The 24950-nt window shown below is 28.5% G+C and overlaps 5 protein-coding genes across 5 annotated transcripts; 3 read left to right on the forward strand and 2 right to left on the reverse strand.

The window, feature by feature from the left end:
• Positions 1 to 207: 207 nt before the first annotated feature.
• Positions 208 to 6216, forward strand: GO595_010399 (C2 domain containing protein; the record flags this gene model as incomplete). Its single annotated transcript, XM_067913074.1, has 1 exon — positions 208 to 6216. One exon carries the CDS (start codon positions 208 to 210, stop codon positions 6214 to 6216), a length of 6009 nt encoding a protein of 2002 aa, XP_067769137.1.
• A 208-nt stretch (positions 6217 to 6424) lies between these two features.
• Positions 6425 to 13506, forward strand: GO595_010400 (extended synaptotagmin-1; the record flags this gene model as incomplete). Its single annotated transcript, XM_067913075.1, has 2 exons — positions 6425 to 8798; positions 8933 to 13506. The coding sequence occupies 2 exons, from the start codon at positions 6425 to 6427 to the stop codon at positions 13504 to 13506; spliced, it is 6948 nt and encodes a 2315-aa protein (XP_067769138.1).
• A 2696-nt stretch (positions 13507 to 16202) lies between these two features.
• On the reverse strand, positions 16203 to 18149 carry GO595_010401 (RhoGAP domain containing protein; the record flags this gene model as incomplete). Its single annotated transcript, XM_067913076.1, has 1 exon — positions 16203 to 18149. The coding sequence occupies one exon, from the start codon at positions 18147 to 18149 to the stop codon at positions 16203 to 16205; it is 1947 nt and encodes a 648-aa protein (XP_067769139.1).
• Positions 18150 to 22098: 3949 nt separating this feature from the next.
• On the reverse strand, positions 22099 to 22629 carry GO595_010402 (UBA/TS-N domain containing protein; the record flags this gene model as incomplete). Its single annotated transcript, XM_067913077.1, has 1 exon — positions 22099 to 22629. The coding sequence occupies one exon, from the start codon at positions 22627 to 22629 to the stop codon at positions 22099 to 22101; it is 531 nt and encodes a 176-aa protein (XP_067769140.1).
• Positions 22630 to 23031: 402 nt separating this feature from the next.
• GO595_010403 (queuine tRNA-ribosyltransferase accessory subunit 2) lies at positions 23032 to 23901 on the forward strand (the record flags this gene model as incomplete). The annotated part of the gene is made up of 1 exon (XM_067913078.1): positions 23032 to 23901. One exon carries the CDS (start codon positions 23032 to 23034, stop codon positions 23899 to 23901), a length of 870 nt encoding a protein of 289 aa, XP_067769141.1.
• Positions 23902 to 24950: the final 1049 nt, after the last annotated feature.

Here is a 24950-nt window from a genome sequence, read left to right on the forward strand (position 1 = left end):
TCTAACTAAATTGTCAATAAAAGGAAGTTTGCACACTCATTTGAGGTTAAAAAAAGATGATCAAAAAAGGGTTGATAATTTTAACCGAAACAAATTACGCACATATTTTCAATTGAACTTTTTGTTAGAACGTTGTCTGTTTTGATAATATATCTTGTGTAAATATTTCAATTTTTCTTTACATTTTTCTCATTTTTCTGATCAAAAATGCTTTTACACATTAAAGTCATCGAAGCCGAAGACTTACCGAAAGTCGACGTAGGCTCTCTATGCGACGGCTATTGCAAACTTAAAATCGGGAAATTAAAATATGAAACAAGAAAAATTGAAAATTCATTAAAGCCTATGTGGAGAAATGAATATCATATTCCAATAAACAACTTCAACGACGACACCTTAAGTATTACTTTGATCGACTACGACAAAGTAGGAAAAGATGATGTGATAGCAGATTACACAATCGAACCAAAATATCTTGCACCAGGCACAATTTATGATGATTGGTATGAAATGCATCCAATAATGCGTTTGACAAAGAATCCAAGGATTCATTTAGTATATCATCTTGCAGATTTAAATGATGTCCCATTTGTTGCTCGCCCATTCCAAATCAATCTTACTCATATACGCGCTATTGAAGCCAAGCTTGATCGTAGCGTTGGTACTGTTACATGTGATTTAACAATTGATAATTTTACTCAAAGCACAAGAAGTGAAAAATACACAGATAGTGTTATATGGGAACAAGAATTTACATTTATTACATGTACGTTTGATGAAAAAATAATCAAAGTATCAATAAATGAAAAAGAATCAATTGCAACTACTTCAATACAACTTAGCGCACTTCAACCAGGAACCGTAACCAAGCAATGGTTTGACTTGATGTCTGTCAAAGAAAACAAAAAGATCGGCCAAATCAGACTCGCTATCCATCCATGTGCAATTCAAGATATTCCATTTGCAGGAGAACTTGAAGATCCTGTTTCACCACCAGATTCACTTCAAGCCTTTTTCAAGATCGTTGAAATTAAGAACCTTAAAGCAATGGACATTGGAAATTCTAGTGATCCATATTGTGTTATTTATGATACATCAGATTCAGCAAACAAAAAGAAGACAAGAATAATCAAAAAGACATTAAACCCACGTTGGAACTCTGTATTCTCATTTAATGTTTCTAATGTTGATACTTCTACTTATGTCATTGAAGTTTATGATTATGATGGAGTTGGCAAAGATGATCTTATTGGAAGCATTAGAATTCCAGGAAATGAACTTAAAAGTTGTGGATTTGTTGATAAATGGGTTGAAATTTATAAAAATAGTTCAACATCAAATGGTTCAATGCATATTATGTATCAATTAGTTCCAGAAGGACTTGCACCATTTACACCAATGCAATTACAATTCGGTAATCTTTATGTACATGTTATGGAAGCATTAAATATCCCTAAAATGGATACGTTTGGAAAAACTGATGCATATTGTAAAGTGAAATTAAATAAAAACAAAAATTGGGATAAAACATCAGTTCAAGATGATACAATGTATCCAGTATGGAATCAAACATTTATTTATACATGTCATGATGTAGTAACTCAAGTATTTCAAGTGGAAATGTTAGATTCTAATGTAGGAAAAGATAGACCAATCGGATCTGTTGATATTCCATTAGAAATATTCTCTGAACCTGGCGTTAAAGATCTTTGGGTAACATTAAATCCAGTTAAAGGTGTAGATTATGGAGGTGATTTACATATTTATTTCGATTTCGTTCTTGATGGTGTTACACCATTCCAAGGTATTTCATTTAGATCACTTGACGAATCACAAAGGAATGAAAGAATTAAACAACATAAACTTAAATTAGAAAGAATGAAACAAGAAAAATCGAAGCATAAGAAAGAACATCATGGAAAATCAAGTTCTGGTCATTATAAGAAACATAAATCACGTAAAGAAAAGCCTAAAACTACAAAAGAATTAAAACCATTTGATTCGGGTCTTACACTTTATGTCAATGTTGTTCGTGCTGTTGATTTACCAGCAATGGATTCAAATGGTTTTAGTGATCCATATTGTGTTTTAATGATGAATGATCAAAAGAATAAGAAAGAAAAGACATCAACAATTCATAAAGAATTAAATCCAGTTTGGAATGAATTCTTTGCATTAAATGTTTTAAGTGTATCAACAGATATATTAAATATCGATGTTTATGATCATGATGCAGTAGGAAAAGATGATGTAATTGGACATGTACAAATTCCAATTTATACAATTCAACCAGGAATTATTAATAATGGTGAATTTAATATTACAAAATCAAGTAATCCAAATAAATATAGAGGAAAATTATATTTAGAATATCATCTTGCAAGGAAAACAGATGTTCCATTTGTTCCAGCTCAATTTATGTTTCAAATGTTCCATGTACGTGTTTTAACAGGTCAAAATTGTGGGCCTGATGCATATTTCAGACTTTATTATTCAAATGATAAGAAATATCAATCAACTAAAGTTAAATCAGATAATAAATGGAATGAAGAATTTCATTTCTATGTTACTGATGGTTTAGAAGATAAATTTATCGTTGAATTATGGACAACAAATAAAAAGGAACAACAATTATCAATATTAACTTTACCATTTTCAGATTTTGCACTTGGTAAAAATGTTGAAAAGACTTATGATTTACCAAAAACAAAATCAAAGATTTCACTTATATTTAATCGTGAAGAATATGGAAAACCAGCATTTCCTGGACTTCCATTATTACAGCCAGATGGATATATTGGTAATACTGTTACATTAAATATTCGTTTGATTGAAGGTACAGATATTCCAGCAATGGATCTTAATGGTAAAAGTGATCCATATGTTAAATTTGCAATGTTAGGAAGAAAAGATAAACCAGTAAAATCAAAGATCATTAAGAAGACATTAACACCTGTTTGGAATCAAGATTTTCATTTCGAAGTTAAAAGTATTGGAACAGATACAATGAAAATTGGACTTTTCGATTATGATGAAGTTGGTGGTGATGATAAAATTGGTAAATATATGCTTGACATTTCGCAATTACAACCTGGAGTTGTATTAGATAGATGGTTTGATTTTGCACCACATAAAGGTGTTAAAAAAGGAGGAAAAGTACATATGATTATACATCTTGCAGATGCTGGGCAAGTTGCATTTTATGAACAACCATTTAAACCTTATGTTGCACATTTATGTGTATGTGAAGCTAAAGATTTACCAAAGATGGATATTGGTTCTTTAAGTGATCCATATTGTTCAATAACAATCTCAAATGATGTTCGTCCTAAAGTAACATTTGTTGAAGAAAATACATTATCACCTCAATGGTGGATTAATTATGACTTCTTGATTACATCTTTACAAAATGATTGCTTAAATATTGTAATGAGAGATAAAGATAAACTCAAAGATGAAGATATGGGTTATCTTACATTACCATTAAAAGGCTTTGAAATTGGTTATATTTATAATCAATGGTTTGATATGAAGCCAGCTAAAAATGTTAAAAATGCAGGAAAAATTAAATTAAAGATTCACATTTCTCCATCAGATATACCTGCATGGCAAGGAACTCCTGTGCCTCCTCCACCACTTCCAGCAAGTGATAAATTAACACTTCATGTTCATTTAATTCAAGGATTTAATATTCCTGCTGTTGATGCAAATGGTAAAGCAGATCCTTATTGTACACTTTCATTTATTGGACGTAAAGAAGTTGTTAAAAGTCGAATCTTAAATAAGACACTTAATCCATGTTGGGATGATCAACTTAAATTGGATGTCTTAAGTCTTGGATCAGATATCCTTCGTATTGAACTTATGGATCATGATGCAGTTGGAAAAGATGATAAAATATCAATTTATGATATTCCATTAAATACAATTCCTCCAGGTATTGTTCAATATGGAAAATTCGATTTCACTCCTGTTCATGGAAATAAATATGGAGGACAAATTGAAATGAAATATCAAATTGTTGCACCTAATCAAATTCCTTATACAAATGTACCATTTATTCCATATCAATTAAATGTTCGTGTAGTTGATATTAAAGATACAAAATGCAAAGATAAAAAAGTTAACTCAATGTTTACCATCAAACTTAAGAATGATACTAATGCTCAAAGAAGTTCAATTAAACAAAATACATTAAATCCAACATATAATCAAGAATTCTTCTTCTTAGTAACAGATCCAAAGTCAGATATTCTTTGTTTAGATTATTCAAATGATGCAACGAAATCATTAATCGGTAAATGTGAATTCCCATTAAAATCATTACAATATGAAGTTACAAGTGAACAAAATATTCCACTTTCAAATGGAGGAAGTACACATTTGTATGTTCAACTTGGATCGCCAAATCAAATGCCATTCCTTGATGCTAATTTACCACCAGCAACAATTGATGAAGTTACATTATATGTTAAAGTTCTTGAAGCTACTGGCGTTCCTGCAATGGATAATAATGGACTTGCTGATACATATTGTAAACTTAGAATAATAGATAGAGATGAACCAGTTAAAACAGAAATTAAACCTAAAACACTTACTCCAAGTTGGAATCAAGAATTCCATTTCCCTATAAAATGTCTAGAATCCGATCAATTTGAATTAGTATTATATGATCATGATAAAGTTGGAAAAGATGATAAAATCGGTTCATTAATATTAAATGTTTGCGAATTAGAATATGGAATTGTTAATGACAAGTTCTACAACCTCAAAATGTCAACTTCAAGTAATACATCTACATCAATACATTTAATCATTCATTTAGCTGGAGCATTTCAACCTAAATTCATTAATGTTCCATTTGTTCCAACTATTCTTAACGTAGAAATCGCTGAAGCTATGGATATTCCTAAAGTTGATACACTTGGTAAAACAGATCCATATTGTGTATTTGGATTTGTAGAAGATTTAAAGAAGAAGAGAACAAGTGTTAAAGATAATACACTTTCACCACAATGGTTCGAAAAGCAAAAAGTTATTGTAACAAATTCAGAAAAAGATATATTCAAATTAGTATTAAAAGATCAAGGTGTAAAGAATACAGAAGTATCTTCATTAGAAATTCCACTTTCATCATTAGAGTTTGGCCATGTAACAGATAAATGGTATGATTTAGTACCATGTAAATCTTATAAGAATGGAGGTAAAATTAGATTAATATTACATCATGATAACCCTAACGTTGAACCATTTAAAGGAATTATTGATCCTAAGCCACCTCTTCCACAATGTGAATCATTACAATTTAATGTTAGATTAATTGGCGCTACGAATCTTCCAACTATGGATGTAACAGGAAGTGATGGTTATTGCTCAATGCAATTTATTGGTCGTGATGATACTATTCAGAAATCTCGTATTATTGATAACTCGTTGAATCCATTATGGAATCAAGATTTCTTCTTTAAAGTTAAAAGTTTGAATAGTGATGAATTCAGATTTATAATAATGGATAAAGATAAATTAAAAGATGATCTAATTTCATATACATCATTTGCACTAAAAACTCTTGAACCAGGTGTTGTATATGATAAATATATTGATATGATTCCTTATAAAGAAGATAAAGGAGGAAGACTTCATGTCATTTATCATTTAACTAACAAAGGTGATATTCCATTTGTTCAAAATCCATTTATACCATTTGAAGCACATTTCCGATTAACAGAAATTCAAGGACTTAAAGATAAAACTAATTATTTCTGTGATGTTCAATTAGAAGATGAGATTAAATCAGAACCATCATTAGTATCAAATACTGGATTATTTAATATGGAATCACGCTTTATATTAACAGATCCAAGTAATGATAAGATTCAAATTAATCTTAATGAACAATATCAAGAAGGTAAAATTATTACATCTAAGAATATTTCTAAAGGATTATTATTATTAGAATCTATTCAACAAGGTCAAACAGTTGAACAAGAAGTTGAACTCAAAGGTTCTATTACATGTAAATGTAAAGTATTAATAACTATATTACCTATTAACACACCATTTACATATAATCAACCAACTATTATTCCATTTATTGGTGAACAACGATATGCGCATTTCTATATTAAAGAAGCACGTAATTTACCACGTGCAGATGGACCACGAGGTCTCACTGATGCATATGTTAAAAATATATGCACTTACAACAACACGTGAAAAACTTAAAGAAAAGAAGAATGATACTAATAAGAAATATATTTCTATGACACGAGTTATCTTCAAATCATTAAATCCGACATTTAATCAAATATTCCATATTCCAATTGATAGTTTTGGTACAGATATTATTAAAGTTGTATTATATGATTATGATAAGAACAATAAAGATGATAAATTATGTACATTTACATATAAAGTTTCAGACATGGGCAATGGAATTATTAAAGATGAATGGTTACCAGTAAGTAATCGTACAGGTGAAATTCATATTGTCTCACAAGTGACAGATTTTAATCAATATGCATTTGTTGAACATCAAATTAAACCAGGCAAAGTTCATGTCTGTATTCATGATGCATTTGATTTACCACGAGTTGATAAAACGAGTGAAAACGATTGTTTCTGTAAAGTATCACTTGAACATGATATTAGTACTACTAATACCATTGCTATTCAAGATAGTTCTACACCACAATGGTTCCAAAACATGTCATTTATAATGAATTCACAAACTACTGATATTCTTAAAGTTGAAATCTTTGATGAAGGTAATGTTAAAGATCGATCAATATGTCAATTGAAATTACCATTATCTACATTTGAACCTAATTTAATTTATGATGATTATTATAATTTAGAGGGATCTAATGATAAAATCAAAGATACAAATGGAAAAATTCATCTTAAAGTTCTTGTTGATCCACTGAATACATTAACATTAGATACAGCATCATATGCACATAAACCATCACTTAAGCCAGCAGGTAATGTTCAATTTAATATTAAAATCATTGATTTATCTAATGCCAAATCTAAAATTATTGGTACGGTTAATCCATATTGTAAATTAGAATTTGTTGGACGTGATAAAACTATTCAAAAGACGCGACTTATTGAGAATTCTAGTATGCCATATTGGAATCAAACATTTACATTTGATAAAGTTATTTTAAATAGTGATGAATTTAAGATTACATTATATGATAAAGACAAAGCGATTTCATATACATCATTTTTATTACGTTCTATTGAACCAGGAGTTGTATATGATCAATATATTGATTTGAATTCATTTGGGTCATCCAAAGGTGGTACACTTCATGTCATTTATCATTTAACTAACAAAGGTGATATTCCATTTGTTCAAAATCCATTTATACCATTTGAAGCACATTTCCGATTAACAGAAATTCAAGGACTTAAAGATAAAACTAATTATTTCTGTGATGTTCAATTAGAAGATGAGATTAAATCAGAACCATCATTAGTATCAAATACTGGATTATTTAATATGGAATCACGCTTTATATTAACAGATCCAAGTAATGATAAGATTCAAATTAATCTTAATGAACAATATCAAGAAGGTAAAATTATTACATCTAAGAATATTTCTAAAGGATTATTATTATTAGAATCTATTCAACAAGGTCAAACAGTTGAACAAGAAGTTGAACTCAAAGGTTCTATTACATGTAAATGTAAAGTATTAATAACTATATTACCTATTAACACACCATTTACATATAATCAACCAACTATTATTCCATTTATTGGTGAACAACGATATGCGCATTTCTATATTAAAGAAGCACGTAATTTACCACGTGCAGATGGACCACGAGGTCTCACTGATGCATATGTTAAAATATATGCACTTACAACAACACGTGAAAAACTTAAAGAAAAGAAGAATGATACTAATAAGAAATATATTTCTATGACACGAGTTATCTTCAAATCATTAAATCCGACATTTAATCAAATATTCCATATTCCAATTGATAGTTTTGGTACAGATATTATTAAAGTTGTATTATATGATTATGATAAGAACAATAAAGATGATAAATTATGTACATTTACATATAAAGTTTCAGACATGGGCAATGGAATTATTAAAGATGAATGGTTACCAGTAAGTAATCGTACAGGTGAAATTCATATTGTCTCACAAGTGACAGATTTTAATCAATATGCATTTGTTGAACATCAAATTAAACCAGGCAAAGTTCATGTCTGTATTCATGATGCATTTGATTTACCACGAGTTGATAAAACGAGTGAAAACGATTGTTTCTGTAAAGTATCACTTGAACATGATATTAGTACTACTAATACCATTGCTATTCAAGATAGTTCTACACCACAATGGTTCCAAAACATGTCATTTATAATGAATTCACAAACTACTGATATTCTTAAAGTTGAAATCTTTGATGAAGGTAATGTTAAAGATCGATCAATATGTCAATTGAAATTACCATTATCTACATTTGAACCTAATTTAATTTATGATGATTATTATTCACTTGAACCGACAGTTGAAACTAAAGAAATGAAAGGACAAATTCATCTTAAAGTTCTTGTTGATCCACTGAATACATTAACATTAGATACAGCATCATATGCACATAAACCATCACTTAAGCCAGCAGGTAATGTTCAATTTAATATTAAAATCATTGATTTATCTAATGCCAAATCTAAAATTATTGGTACGGTTAATCCATATTGTAAATTAGAATTTGTTGGACGTGATAAAACTATTCAAAAGACGCGACTTATTGAGAATTCTAGTATGCCATATTGGAATCAAACATTTACATTTGATAAAGTTATTTTTAAATAGTGATGAATTTAAGATTACATTATATGATAAAGACAAAGCGATTTCATATACATCATTTTTTATTACGTTCTATTGAACCAGGAGTTGTATATGATCAATATATTGATTTGAATTCATTTGGGTCATCCAAAGGTGGTACACTTCATGTCATTTATCATTTAACTAACAAAGGTGATATTCCATTTGTTCAAAATCCATTTATACCATTTGAAGCACATTTCCGATTAACAGAAATTCAAGGACTTAAAGATAAAACTAATTATTTCTGTGATGTTCAATTAGAAGATGAGATTAAATCAGAACCATCATTAGTATCAAATACTGGATTATTTAATATGGAATCACGCTTTATATTAACAGATCCAAGTAATGATAAGATTCAAATTAATCTTAATGAACAATATCAAGAAGGTAAAATTATTACATCTAAGAATATTTCTAAAGGATTATTATTATTAGAATCTATTCAACAAGGTCAAACAGTTGAACAAGAAGTTGAACTCAAAGGTTCTATTACATGTAAATGTAAAGTATTAATAACTATATTACCTATTAACACACCATTTACATATAATCAACCAACTATTATTCCATTTATTGGTGAACAACGATATGCGCATTTCTATATTAAAGAAGCACGTAATTTACCACGTGCAGATGGACCACGAGGTCTCACTGATGCATATGTTAAAATATATGCACTTACAACAACACGTGAAAAACTTAAAGAAAAGAAGAATGATACTAATAAGAAATATATTTCTATGACACGAGTTATCTTCAAATCATTAAATCCGACATTTAATCAAATATTCCATATTCCAATTGATAGTTTTGGTACAGATATTATTAAAGTTGTATTATATGATTATGATAAGAACAATAAAGATGATAAATTATGTACATTTACATATAAAGTTTCAGACATGGGCAATGGAATTATTAAAGATGAATGGTTACCAGTAAGTAATCGTACAGGTGAAATTCATATTGTCTCACAAGTGACAGATTTTAATCAATATGCATTTGTTGAACATCAAATTAAACCAGGCAAAGTTCATGTCTGTATTCATGATGCATTTGATTTACCACGAGTTGACAAGGTAACTAAAAACGATTGCTTCTGTAAAGTCTCACTTGAGCATGATATCACTAAAGCCAAAACTAAAGCTATTCAAGACAGTTCTACACCACAATGGTTCCAAAACATGTCATTTATAATGAATTCACAAACCACTGATGATCTTATTGTTGAAGTATATGATGAAGGTAATGTTAAAGATCGATCAATATGTCAATTGAAATTACCATTATCTAAATTTGAACCTAATTTAATTTATGATGAATATTACACACTTGAACCGACAGTTAAATCAAGTGAAAATTATGGTCAAATTCATCTTAAAGTTCTTGTTGATCCAATGAATACATTAACATTAGATACAGCTCCATATGCACCACAACCTCTTCAATCACCATCAACAGGAACACAATTCCATGTTCACATTATATCTGCCAGCAATCTCAGCACACAAAAGATTAATCCATATGCTAAACTTGAATTTATTGGAAGGAAAAACACAACATTTACTACACGAACCATTGATAAATCCAGCTTCCCATACTATAATCAATATTTCCGCTTAGATATTCCAAGTTTATCAACAGATACATTTAAACTTACATTTTATGATAGTAATGTTGGTGTTGATACTAAACTTTCATCACATTTAATTCCATTAAATTCACTTCAATGTGGAAAAGTATACTATGAAACAATTAAACTTTCAGGTTATCATGATCATTCTCGATTAGGAAGTGTTACACTTCGTTATCATATTGCAGCTGAAGGACAAACGCCATTTATTGAACAATTATTTGTACCTAATCAACTTCATTTCCATATTTCACAATATCTTAAACCAGTTGAAAGTAATAAGGAAGGCAACAATGAAATGTTCTTCCGTTTACAACTTGAGAATGATTTATATTGTGAATCAACAACTAACAGAATTGATTTTACATGGGAAGAAAACTTTTCATTTATTATTACTGATTTGAATCGTGATAAATTAATATTAACTGGTTATAAGATCCCATCACCAATTCTTGAACGAGTTGAACCAGTTAAAGTATGTGAAAAGATAATATCATTATCGAATATGACTATTGGACAAGTTGTTGATCTTTCTGATGAAGACATTCGATGCTTTGGCCAAATTCTTCCAATTGGTCAAGAATACTTTATTGGACAACAATTTAATACTCCACCACCACTTAAATCATATTCAAATTATATGATTCATATGCACTTTATTGAAGCAGTCGGAATTGAAGCACAAGATGTTGATAATTCTGCTGATCCTTATTGTAAGATTAGTTTCTCAGATAAAGATTTCTATACACCAGTAATTCGAAATACATTACATCCTAAATGGAATTATATAGTTTCAAGAGAAATTAGAAGTTATCAATGGGATAAACTCAAAATTAAACTTTATGACTATGATTATCATGTTTCAAAAGATGATTTAATTGGTAAATTTAGGAAATATGTATCGGAATTCCCACGTTCAATTGTATTTGATGAATGGTTAACATTTAAAGGTAACGCACAATTACATATTAGAATACATGTTACAGCACCAGGACAAATTCCATTTGTTGATCAACAACCATTTACACTTCATAAGCTTTATCTACAAGTAAATGAAGCAATTATTGGACAAATAACTCCAGGAATATTATCTAAATATAATCCATATTGTAAAGTTGGAATAAATGATGTGAAAGTTGGTTCATGTACAAGTATATTACATAAAACTTCAACACCACAATGGTATCAATTTATTGAATATTATATTACTAATCCTCAAACAGATTCTATAACATTTTATGTTATGGATAAAATTAATGATAAAGATTCTAAACAAATTACAAAAACTACACTTCAATTATGTGAACTTGAAATAGGAAAAACTTATCAAAACTGGTTAACACTTGAAGACAAAAACAAAATATTTGTTCGTTATCAACTTGTAATTGAAGGCACACCTAAATTTACTGATTTTGTTGAAGTATATGATAAAGTTACAGAAGATAAATATATGATGCATGTTATAATAACCAGAGGTTATAATCTTTCTAACAATGAATTTGTTATACCTTATGTAAAATTAAAATCAAAAACATTTGAACAAAGCACAAGAGCTATTGAAAATAATAAATCTCCAATTTGGAATCAAGAATTTCATATCCCTATTCGAAGTATAGAACAAGAAATTCTTACAATATTTGTCAATGATAAATATGATAACGAGAAATCAATGCTTGTAGAATATATATATTATAATCAAAATAAACTTGGTGTTGTACAACATCGTGATATAACTCATAAAAATACTAAGCTTCAAATAATATATCAAATTACAGCACCTGGTCAAACATCATACGTTGACGCACCATTTAATATGAATCGACTTAATGTTCGTGTTATTGGTAATTCAGGTTCACTTGGATTTAATTCATTATTAAATGTCAAACTTGAAAGTGATTTAAATCCATCATATTCAACAATACGAAATGCATTTTCAGATGACTTTGAATATATTCCTATGCCAAATGATAAACTTAATATATCATTATGTCAATATTCACTTGAACATACTGAAGAAAAAACTAAACCTCAAAGTATTCCACTCACGAATTTAGAACTCAATAAAGTATATACAAATGAATTAGACTTAAATCCAGGACATGTACAAGTACAATATCAACTTATCCCACATGATGGTGTACCATTTAATCCTCAACCTATTTCACCTGGTGAAAGTGAGAATATGCATGTATACATGAAGGTAAATAATACACAACTTCTACATTATTATTATATTAGAGTTTCATTCCTTAATCAAAAATCAACAACTTATGCATATTCAAGAATTATATCTAAACAACAAGGTAAAAGTGATATCATAGGAATTGACGTAATAGGACTTAATACTGCTATGTTATTATTTGAACTTATCCGTTTCAATAGCTATAAAGAAGATCAAGTTATTGATAAAGAAACATTCAGACTTATGGACGTAGGATTTGGGTTAACTAAAGATACAACAATAAACTTTAGAACTGGAGGTCAAAATATTAATATATCATTACATCTTGCAGCACCACTTCAAAAGGCATTTGTTCCACAGCCATTTATACCACTTCAACTTCATTTCGTTCTTATGGAAGCAATTAACATTCCAAAAGTTGACAAATTATCAAAGAATGATTGTTATTGTTCTTTGAAGCTTTCATCTGATATCTATTCAGTAACGTCAAGTGTATGTGATAATACACAAACTCCTCAATGGGGAAGTGTGTTCTCATTCGTTTTAACAACAATGGACGATGCTGTTGAAGTTAAATTATTCGACAAAAACGTAACAAAATCTAAAGAAATTTCAGATGTCATCGCAATCCCAATTAATGCAATGCAAGTCGGAGTACCTGTTACTGGTTGGTTGAACCTGAAAACAACTAGCGGAAAAGATTGTGGAAGTTTGAATTATGGTATGATAATTCAACCATACGGTGAAATGCCAATGATTAGCCCGAAGATGATTTGCTATGAATCAGTACCTGAGGAATTACTCAAGGAGAAATAAGTAAATCCAAATTTTATAATTGTTTATATTTTGTCGTCACTTTTGTATAAATAAGTTTAATTTTTGATGAATTTTAATTGGGAACAAATGATTCAAACACTCGAAGAAATAATTTTTGGGCTGAATTATGATAATATGGAATTATCTGTACAGAGTTCTATGAATTTATTTAATCGAAATTTTTGTTATTCATTTAATATTATTATTTGTCGTTTTGTATATAGAGCATTTGTTACCCAAATGAAAGAGCCTGGGCTTTATTTTGAATATTTAAAATTAATTGAAGTCAATGAGAATCAAATTTGCCCTTACACAGATCCAATTTTAAATATATTCAAAGAATATCTTCGTGGAATGAAAACTCAAGAATCAAATTATTTTTTAGTAAAAATGATTGAAAAAGGAATTATTCCTTCAAGTTATGCTAAAAATAATTTATATTTTGCAAATTATCTTCCAAAAGAAAATGTATATAATTTAATAGAATTTAATCAATTTTATGAATATTTTGATTCAAACTTTGAAGAACTTTCGAAAGATGATTGGAAACTTCATAAAGAACTAATTAATGAAGGAGTTAATCCATTAGAAATCACAAAAATTATACGGAATGATGATTTAGAACAATTAAAAGAAATATTATCAAAAAGATATTATAAAATTAATCAAAAAATTGAGCCTTCAATATATGAAAAATGTACTTTTGTTAATAATGATAATGTATCAATAATTGATTATTGTGCATATTTTTGTGCAATTCAATGTTTTAAATATTTGTTGCCAAAACTTAATGGGCTGAAAGATACAGGAAAATATGCTATTGCTGGAGGAAACTTAGAAATTGTTAAATTATGTGAACAAAAAAATTTATCTTTTGAAAATAAATTCGAAATTTCAATTCAATATCATCGAAATGATATTTTTAAATATTTTTATGAAAAAGAAATTATTGATAAAAGAAATAATAAGAAAAAATCACAAAACATTATTCAGAATTTAGGAATTAATTGTATTAAATATGATAATTACGAGATATATTTCTATTTAGTACAAAATGGAATGGAAATTAATGAACAGTTTATTAGAACATTTATAAAAGTTGGAAATATTTTCCCAATTCTTAATTTCAATAAAAAATTAAACATAAATTTGCTTTTAATAAAAGCAGCTAATTCTGGAAACATAGAAATTCTTCAATATCTCCAAAAGAAAGGTAAAATTGATTATAATTTTAAAGTTTTCGAATATTTTTTAGTGTTTGTTTTAAAGTAAAAATGGAGTATAATTAAATTATTTAATACAGCACTTATGAAAGCATGTAAAAATGGTCATGTCTTATTTGTGAGTTTAGTTTCTAAAGAAAAAGAAATTAATTTATATGAAAAAAATATTTTTTTATTGTTATCAATTTTAATATCAATTTTTTAGAGATAATTTTTAATGATTGGTGTTAGTTCATATAATTTGATACAGCAATACATATAGCAATTCAAAATGGAAATACTGAAATTATTAAATTTTTTGCTACTCTCAAAGGATTTGATTTAAATTTCAAATCTATTAATAATATATATTTGATGATTTTTTAAAACTTTATATGGAATTTATCTATGTTTTTTAATACACCTCTTTTATGTGCCACAGACTTTGGCTATACTGAAATTGTTGGAATCATATTAAAGTGTAAGCAAACGAATGTAAATGAAAAAAATATTTATTTTTTATTTTTAGTCTTTATCTTATTTAATTCGTGTTACAAAATGTTGTTTGGAGTTTATATAAATTTCTCAATACTGCATTAATGGAAGCATCAATATTAGGTTTTAATGAAATTGTAAAATTACTGATAAGACACAAGGCAATTGATATAAATGTAAAAAATATTTACACACCTTAATCGATGGTTAGTTAGAAAGTTCCAAGATTCTAACATCTGTTTGGGGTTATTTTCCATATATTCAAACAGCAATAATGATTGCAAAATATTATAGACATACTGAAATTGTTAAATTATTGGAATCAGGAATGATAAATAAAACTAGACGATGCAATTTGAAATTTGCACACCAAGAATACACGAAATTTTGAAAATGGATTTAAAATAATTACCTTAATAAAGATATTTATTTCTATTGTTTGATTTTTATTTTGGTAATTTAATATTTAAAATAATGAATGGAAATTGTTTAAATTAAATGAAACAACATTTATGATAGCAATAAAAAATGACAAAACAGAAATAGTTAAATTACTATTAACTCATGAAAAAATTAATATTAATGCAAAAGATATTTATTTCATTTGATGTTTGTTTTAATAATATAATATTTCAAATATAATCCGGAATTAATTCACATGTTACAAAACAATATTTACTTCCTCGCTGAGATTAGCGAAAAAAAGGAAGAGAAACCAAAAGACACGAAGAAACACACCATAAATAAAAAAATATATGATCAAAATATCACAAGCAAAAATAATTTAATTTTTTCACATGAAAACTGTAAAACTTATTATCAATTTATTTCTAACAACAATATCACCATAAAAAATTATAGTTCTAATTCAACTATAAATTATACAAAAGCGAAGTGTTTACACCATTCCATATGACACCGCATTCGCATTCACATTCACTCGTTAATGTCATTAATTCGCATTTTCATGTATTATCAAATTGCTTTTTATTAAATCAATTAATTCAGTAAATCGGGCGGCAGTGGGTACAATTGAGACGTATCCCAATTCCTAATCAATTCTAATATGAAATCGTTTGCCATTCTTGACGACGACTGCATGAACTCCACGTTTGCCTCTCTGAGGAGCAGAATGTTTGGTCCGAACACCGTTGCCAAGTTCACGTCACCCATTTTTGTTTCGTTCACATGTTTAGCGCATTCCTTCAAGAATCCGATCAAGTACATCAGCGTGTACATATCTGTCTTCGGTAGGAGCGCAGTGAACGCGACGTATTCGCCTTGTTCGCAGTACGCCCTAAAGTCGTTGATCATGTTCACCGGTATAATTGGCGTGGACAACTTCCTGAACCACATCTTCAGTAGTGATCCGACGTCATGTATCCCCACTTTATCACTCTTTAATGCTTCGAATATTTCGTTACTATTGTCTGCTAACTCGTTCACAATCCGCATGCTCCCCGGCAGCCGAAAGAGGCCTTCAGTATGGAATCCACCTTTTTCGATAATCGTTTGGCACATTACATACTCGATGTATGGGATCGGACACTTCGGCATCGTCGTGCGCTGTGTCCACATTACTTCGGATAATGAGACATTAAATTGTTTCTTGGAGATTTGCGGATGTTTCGGAATCTCTAAGACATACGTCATCAAGTTCGGCTCTTGTAATGTTTCGCCTAATGAACATCGCGTTTCATAGCGAATAAATGTAAATTGGACTAAAGTAACAACACGTGGCTCCGGGTCCGCCATGCTACGAATGATATGTGACGAGATTTGCATCTGTAATGGCTCTGAAGGTGGAAATACTGTCGCTAATACTAAAAATAATTTCCATGTTCGGATCCGCCATTTGACATTCGGATTATTCCGAGTTTGTCGCATAAGTTGGAAATAAGCTTCGTCAATTAGAACTGGATCGGAACCAACTAACGAAACAAACTTTTGGATGGGTGACATGCCTTTTTTGTTCTTCGCAACACCACTGTACATGAGAATGCACTTAAAGATTTGTCGCGCTTGTTTCTCTAATGACTTTGGAGTGCTTTTGAGTAACGGTTTTGTGATCATCTTATCGGAGAATTCAATGAGCTCTTCTAAAGGAACGTTCTTACGACGGAATATGTTGCCGCGGATGTGGGTTTGGAAGTGGCTTTGGGCAAATGTCGGCATCTGATATTTATCAATAACATTTTTGATGTCTTGACCAACCGGATGATGGGTGTCGCCGATCTCTGCACGAGTGATCTCTTTCGAGGCACGCTCTTCTTCTGTTTGGGAGATAACTATGCGGATTTTTTTGAGCATTTGCATGGCTTGGATATTACCAAGTACAATCTTGTTCCCATTGGAGGCTGAGCGATTGTGATTGGCTTTGACAAGCGCACGCCCCATAATTTGCGAATCTGTTTGTCTGATATTGCCAGGTTGTTTGGATTGGGGTTTGTTTTTGGGGTCATTGTTCTTCTTCTTGGTGACACGACCGGCCTTTTTGGTGGCTTTTTGATTTTTGACATTCGATTTTCTGGGCTTCTTGACACGTGATTCTTCTATGGATACATGACTACCTTTACTACTAGTACGAGAATGTTGTTCTTGTGGTTGTTCTTGTACGGTTTCTGTGGTTTCAGGTTGAGTGGTTTCTGTATTGACTGGTTGATTGGTTTCTTCATTCTGTGTATTAGTATTAGGTTGTTCTTGTGGTGGTTCTTCTGTTGGTGTTTCATTTATTTCATTGGTTTTATTGGGCTCACTGGGCTCCGTTGGCGCTTCAGTAGCTTGTTGATTTGAAGCATCAGGAACCGAGTATAATATTTCCATTGTTTCTGGATCATATATTACACCATCATTTGGTCTGTCAAATGTAGATTCGCCTGTGTCATTGTCGTAGTAATATGGTGTCCCATCATCCGTCTTATATTCGAAATATGATTTTTCGCTCATTTGGGATTGAACTTTTTGACTGACGGTTTTTTCAATACTTTTTGGTGTTCCATCGAACTGATATCCTTACGCAAACATGATTTAAATTTGATTAATGTCCTTTAATTAATCGGCAATTAAAATATATTCAATTTTATTCAAAATTTTTTTTATTGTTATAAAATCATTTTGCATATCGATTGAAATAATCTTAAGTATTTGATCAAAAATTGTACATGTAACATGACCAAATTAAAATTTTCATATTATAATTTTATGTGTTGCTTTAATGTCTTATGAGAATTTTTATTGATTTCTTTTTGAAGCAAGTTATAACTTTTTAAATAGCGGTTATTTGTTAATACCCAATTGAAAATAACCGAATCCGCTTATCAAAATTGAAAAATATCAATAGTAGTACTACTATTGAATTAAAACGGTTTAAATTATCTTGTTACGATACTGAGTGAGTCTGGATTTTTATTTTCGGAAGAATCATCACAAAAATTGTATGAATGCACATTTTATAATGACTGCTGTTGACTGGGCGTTTAAATTGCACAGTATATTTATTTAACAATGAAATGAAAAATGATAATCATTTTTTTCGAAATGAAAATAATATACATATGTGATGAATATACTGTATGTAATGAATTATGAACCCCATATGAAATTCTGGCTTATAAAAAGTTCTTATGAATCACAAACCCAGCCAAAATAAGTATTTTCCTCTTCGATCGTCTTTAATAGAATTGCATTCGAAAAGTGTGGCCGGTATTTTTTAAAATGATGTTCCAAATTCATAAATGGATTTTTTTTCAAATATTCGAAAAAGTACTTCATTATGCTACTAGTCATAATTTATTTGATATTGTTAAGTTACTTCTGCAACATAAAAATATTGATATAGATTTTAAAAATATAAAATAATTTTATTTAAATTTCGTTTTGATAATTTAAAATTTGAGAATAATATTTGGAAATTATATAATTTGTTTGATACAGCTTATGATTGCATCTGAAAATAATAAAATTGAAATTGTTAAATTACTTCTTCAGCAAAAAGGAATTGATATTAATGCTAAAAATTTTTATTTGTTTCATTTGATATTTATTATAATAACTTAAAGTTAAAAAATAATATTTGGAAATTACCCATAATATTTGATACTGCTTTTATGCTAGCATCTAAATATAATGAAATTGAAATTGTTAAATTACTTCTTGAACAAAAAAGAATTGATATTAATGATAAAAATTTTTATTTGTTTTCTTTAATATTTCTTTTTAATATTTAATATTTTTAATTAACGTTTGGAAATTACTTACAATATATGATACAGCACTTATGATTGCATTTATAAATGAGAGAACAAATATCATTAAATTACTTCTTCAGCAAAAAGGAATTGATATAAATTGTACGAATCACGTTAATGATGTTTTATTAAAGTTTGTTTCAAAAATATCATATTTTAAAATGATATTTGAAACACCATTAATACTTGCTGCAAAAATGGGAAACAAGGATATTGTAAAATTCCTTCTTGATCAAGAAGGAATTGATATAGATGCTAAAGATGTTTCTTTAATTAATTTAGAATTTATATTTATTATGTGAAAATTCCAAATAATATTTGGAATTTATTATCAATATTTAACTCTGCACTTGTTTATGCTTCAGCTTATGATGATATTGTTAAAATGTTAATTCATCATAAAGAAACTCATTCTAATTTCTGTAACATTTAATCTAAAATTTTGGAGATGATGATAAAATTTTGAATGATATTTATCAAGATAGTATGATAAGTTCTGTTGAATTTCTTGCAAGAAAAGCAGAAAATTATTTTGACACTGAAAATATCTTATTTCAATTTATAAAGTTTATTTAAATTATATTACACAGTATTCAGGAATTCTATAAGTAATGAATTACTTACAAACATTATAAGCTTTCTTGGTGATAAAGAAATTGATTTTGATGAATCATTTGATGTATATTCCAATTTTTTATTTCATGTTTTTATTTGGTGATTTATATGAACCATTAATCCAAAATAGTTTTAAAGAAATGGTTGTTTCGATTCTTGAACAAGCTGATATAATATCACACAATGATATGTGTTCTTTTTTTTTCAACGTTTTTGGAAATTTGATATTTTTGATTTTTATTTGATATTTTTCAATAGTATTTAAATTCTCTTCGAATAAGATATCAGCCAATAATATTAATGTTATATTTACATATATTCTTGAAGAAATAGTGAATATTCATCATAGTGTTATCGATATTTTTTTCATTTTAAAGTAACATATGGAATTTATTATAATTAATTGATGTATTATATTTTGAAAGACTTAAAAAAGAGTTAATTGAATGTGCTAAAATATATCTTGAAAAAATGTTTCCTAATGATAATATTGATGAAATTAATTTCTTATACAAAATGTTTATTAATTTTTATTATTTCAAAATATTATATAATGTTCTATATATTTTTTTGTTTTGGCATTTCTTAAGGCATGTAAAAAAGGAAGCATTGCAATTGTTGAATATATTCTTGGGATAAAAAATTTCAGTATAAATGCAAGTAATATTTAATAATACAATTATATGATCCTTTAATTTTAATGAAAACTTTATCTAATATTTGGAATTTATTTAAAATATTTAGAACAGCACTTATGAGCGCTTCAAAAAAGAACAATTTTATTATTGTAAAGTTACTTCTTGATCAAGAAGGAATTGACATAAATGCAACAGATGTAAAATCGCTCTATATATAGTCGATTATATTGATTTTATGTTTAAATAATGAATTTGGACTTAAATATAATTATTTTGTACTGCACTTATGTATGCATCTGAAAGAAATCATATTGAAACTGTAAAATTACTTCTTGAAAAAGAAGAAATAGAAATAAATATAAAAAATTTTTATTAATATCATCCAAAGTTTATTAAAATTAATTGCTATTTTTATCAAATATTTCAAATTTATTCTAATTAATCAAGAATATCATCACAAAAGAATTTATGTTAGGACATAATGAAATCGGAAAATTGCTACTTCAACAGGAAGATCTTGATAATTTTAAGAATGTTTAATGATATTATTTGATATTCTTATCAAAGATTTTATATATATCAATAATATTTGGAATTTACTCAAATTATTCGATACAGCTCTAATCTTTGCTATAAAATATCATAGAATTGAAGTTATTAAATTGCTTCTTATTCAAGAAAAAATTGATATAAATTCAAAAAATGTTTTATGTTTAAATTTTCAATTTATTTTAGTGTTTTGATGTTTGAATAATATTTTTGGAATTTAAGTAAATTATTAGAAACAGCACTTACAATTGCAACACAACATAATCGTGTTGACATTGTTGAATTACTTCTTGAACAAAAAGGAATTGAACTAAATGCACAAAATGTATTTATTTTATTGTTTTAAAAATTAAACATAATATTTGGTATATCATCAATATATTTAAAACAGCTCTCATTATTGCATCTACCAAAGGTTTCGTAGATATTGTTAAAGTGCTTCTAAAATTTGATCAAATTGATATCAATTTAAAAGATAATATCGATTTTATTCATTTAATATTTATAACTTATATTAGGTATGACCGCATTAATGTTTGCTATTTCTAATGATCATAATGAAATAATTGATATTCTTCTCGAACAGAAAGAAATTGATCTCTATGCAACAGATATTTTTATAATTTAATTAGAAATCTTTTTAATTATTTGAAAATTCAAAATAATATTTGAAATAAATTAAAATCATTTCGCTCTGCACTTTATTTTGAAATATCAAATGGGAATTTAGATCTTGTAGAAAAATTTTTATAACTTAGCCTAAATTTATAATGATAATAAAATATTATATTTGATGATTGTATAGACTTTGATGAACAATTGAGATAACAAATTATAGATTTTTATTTAAACAAGTCCATTTTTGTTCATAATTTCTTTAGTGGTGGAAAAGTTCTTTTCGCATGAAACATAAAATTGTAACACAACAGATGGTTCTGTTTGTGGAAAAGCTTTTATGATATCTAAGAGTCCGGCTTTTTCTTGATTTGTCATTTTATCTAAATGTTTTTTATGCGGGCCAAAATCATATTTATCGAGCTCAGAAACATCTGCGTCTTCGTCGTGTACTTTTAGCTCTTCTGGTTTCATTTCAATTTCAGATTCAACAGGAATTATCTTTTTCTTTGGCTTGTCCTCTGGCTTCCGATCATGAACAAGAGCAAAGTATGTGGTGTCGTAGTCGTAATTTGCTGCTTGAAAAAACTCAATAACTTTGGCTTTGTCAAATCCTTGATCAACTAGCATACGGACATGCTCATCAAAATCGGGTGGAATACCATTTTGTTGTATTGACTGGATTTGTGTTTGTTGAGGTGTAGTAGTTTCTTGTCTTGAAATTTGATGTGGTATAGATTGCGAAAGAATTGACCGAACCATTTTATGATTATTTATGCTTTCATGAATGACGACAAATGTATCTTCAAGTTGAGATGGATCTAAAATTGTAGAATTATTTAAAACAATGTTTCCGAATAAAAGTGATGTTTTATGTGTATTAAACCCAAATTTCTTACTAAGCATTGTCTTGATGTCACTGACAGAAGTTGGACCAGAAACCTCTAAGATATATGGCTTCCCAAATGTAGTTCGAAAATAGATTTTCATGTATATATGAAGTGGCGTTTTTAAAACGATTGAATTCAAATTGACGCTTTCTAAATTGAGAATTTTTAGATTTTTTGGTCGTAATCAAAAATTATGAAAAGAGTTTTAAATATTGAAGATCCACAAGGAAAATTACCAAATTTAAAAACACCTTGCATTCTAGCATTAACAGAAATGGGAATGATTCCGCATCTTACACCTGACATTATTGATGATATTCCTGTCTACTTTTCTGCAGGAGATTTTGTCGAAAACGCACTCCCGAAAAATGTACCAATTCCAGTCGGAGTAGGGATGGGACAAAGATGGGTTTTTATGGGACCAGGAACAGATTTTTTTAACTTTGATGAAGGTCCAACAGCAAAAGGCATCAAAATTTATGCACGTAATGGCTCTCTCAAGTTTGTTACACCAGAGGATTATTCTTTACTTGTAGAATCTGTTAGACCTCAAGGAATAATATCTCTTTATTCATCAATTCTTCCAAATACATCAAATAGGCAAAAGAAGATAAGAACAGAAATGGCAACACAGTTTTCTACAAAATACGAAAACACTATTAACTTTACTTCTCATATCAGTCAAAATGATGAAAATGCTTTATTTGTTCAATGTGGTGAACTAACTGAAGAAATTGAAGATGAAATCACCAGTGCCATTTCAAGACGCCCGGAAAATTTACCACGTATGATTTTAATGGATGGATATCCATCAGATCTCCGAAAGGCCATTTCTCTTGGCTTTGACCTATTAATTCCTCGTCTTCCATTCGTATTTGCAGAGCGTGGATTTGCTATGACATTTTCATTTGATGGGAAAAGTGAATCGAAATCAATTTGCATCGATCTAAAATCACCCGAATACGAGCACGATCACAGCCCTATTTCAGAAGATTGTGATTGCCAGTGCTGCCAACATCATACCAAATCTTATTTGTATCATTTGCTCGAAGTACACGAGATGCTGATTGGCACACTTTTGGTTCAACATAATATTCGGCACTATCAAAGATTTGTTCAGGCAATAGCAGAAGAAGAAGTTTGATTTTTAAAGATTATTTAATTATAATTAAAAGTTATTATCATTATAATTTTGTCAAGTTTAAATAGCATTTACACTGTGTACAAAAACTTCTGCGTTCGACATGAGATAACAAGAGGAAAAATCAAAGAAACATTGATGTCTTCTCTTCTTTTATCATAAGAAATGAGGAATGAAATGAAATTTATTTCTTTAAAGAAATTTATTCTGGTTAGAATCAAAAAAACAAACAGTATTCCCAATGCTTAAGGTGGGAAAGATGGATAATCAGAAAACAAAACTTGCTGAAGATTTAATCAAAAATCATAAGAAATTGTTCCCTAAAATACTAATTTCAAAAACTAGTTTTAGATTTTTAGTAATTTCACATATTTGAAAAATTGGCATGATAGAAATTTTTAATCATCATTTTATTCAGCGTGAAAATATTCACCATTGTGTTCAACTATCCAGTTGCATCTTATCTTCCATTCTAGATAAACTTGAATCAAAGTATCGTGTGAAATTTGATTTAAAATTTCAATCACTGCTTCAAAAAAATCTTCTGGGGTATCGAACGAATTCCCTTTGAGCTTTCCTCTTACATAACCAAATTCGAAGAAATCGGATGGGGCAATATCTGGGGAATAAGGTGGGCTCTTTCATATGGAGATTTATTGATAAAAGTTATCGTTGATTGAGAATTGTGTACTTTACAGTTATCGAGATGGAGCCTTGTTTTATGTTTTCCCCTCCCTGACCAGATCGTATTACTTTTTTCATTTAATGGTATTATAATATTATCAATGAAATATTGGCTATTATTTGAAATACCATTTGGAGCCATTTTTACAATGTGAAATCCCCATACACCCCAAATTATAAAAAATGAATTACTTTTAAATAATAAGTATAAAAACTAATAGATAAAAAAAATTTTATTTTAACAAAAGAATAAAGTATAAAGAAAAAAAAATTAAGAGTAGAGAAAAGAAAAAAAGAAAAAAAATTAATAAAAAAAGGGAATCAGATTGGCATATGTGGGATCTCACCGTTTGACTTGATATAGGAAA

This window comes from Histomonas meleagridis (genome assembly GCF_020186115.1).
Source record: "Histomonas meleagridis strain 2922-C6/04-10x chromosome Unknown scaffold_61, whole genome shotgun sequence".
NCBI lineage: Eukaryota > Parabasalia > Tritrichomonadida > Dientamoebidae > Histomonas > Histomonas meleagridis.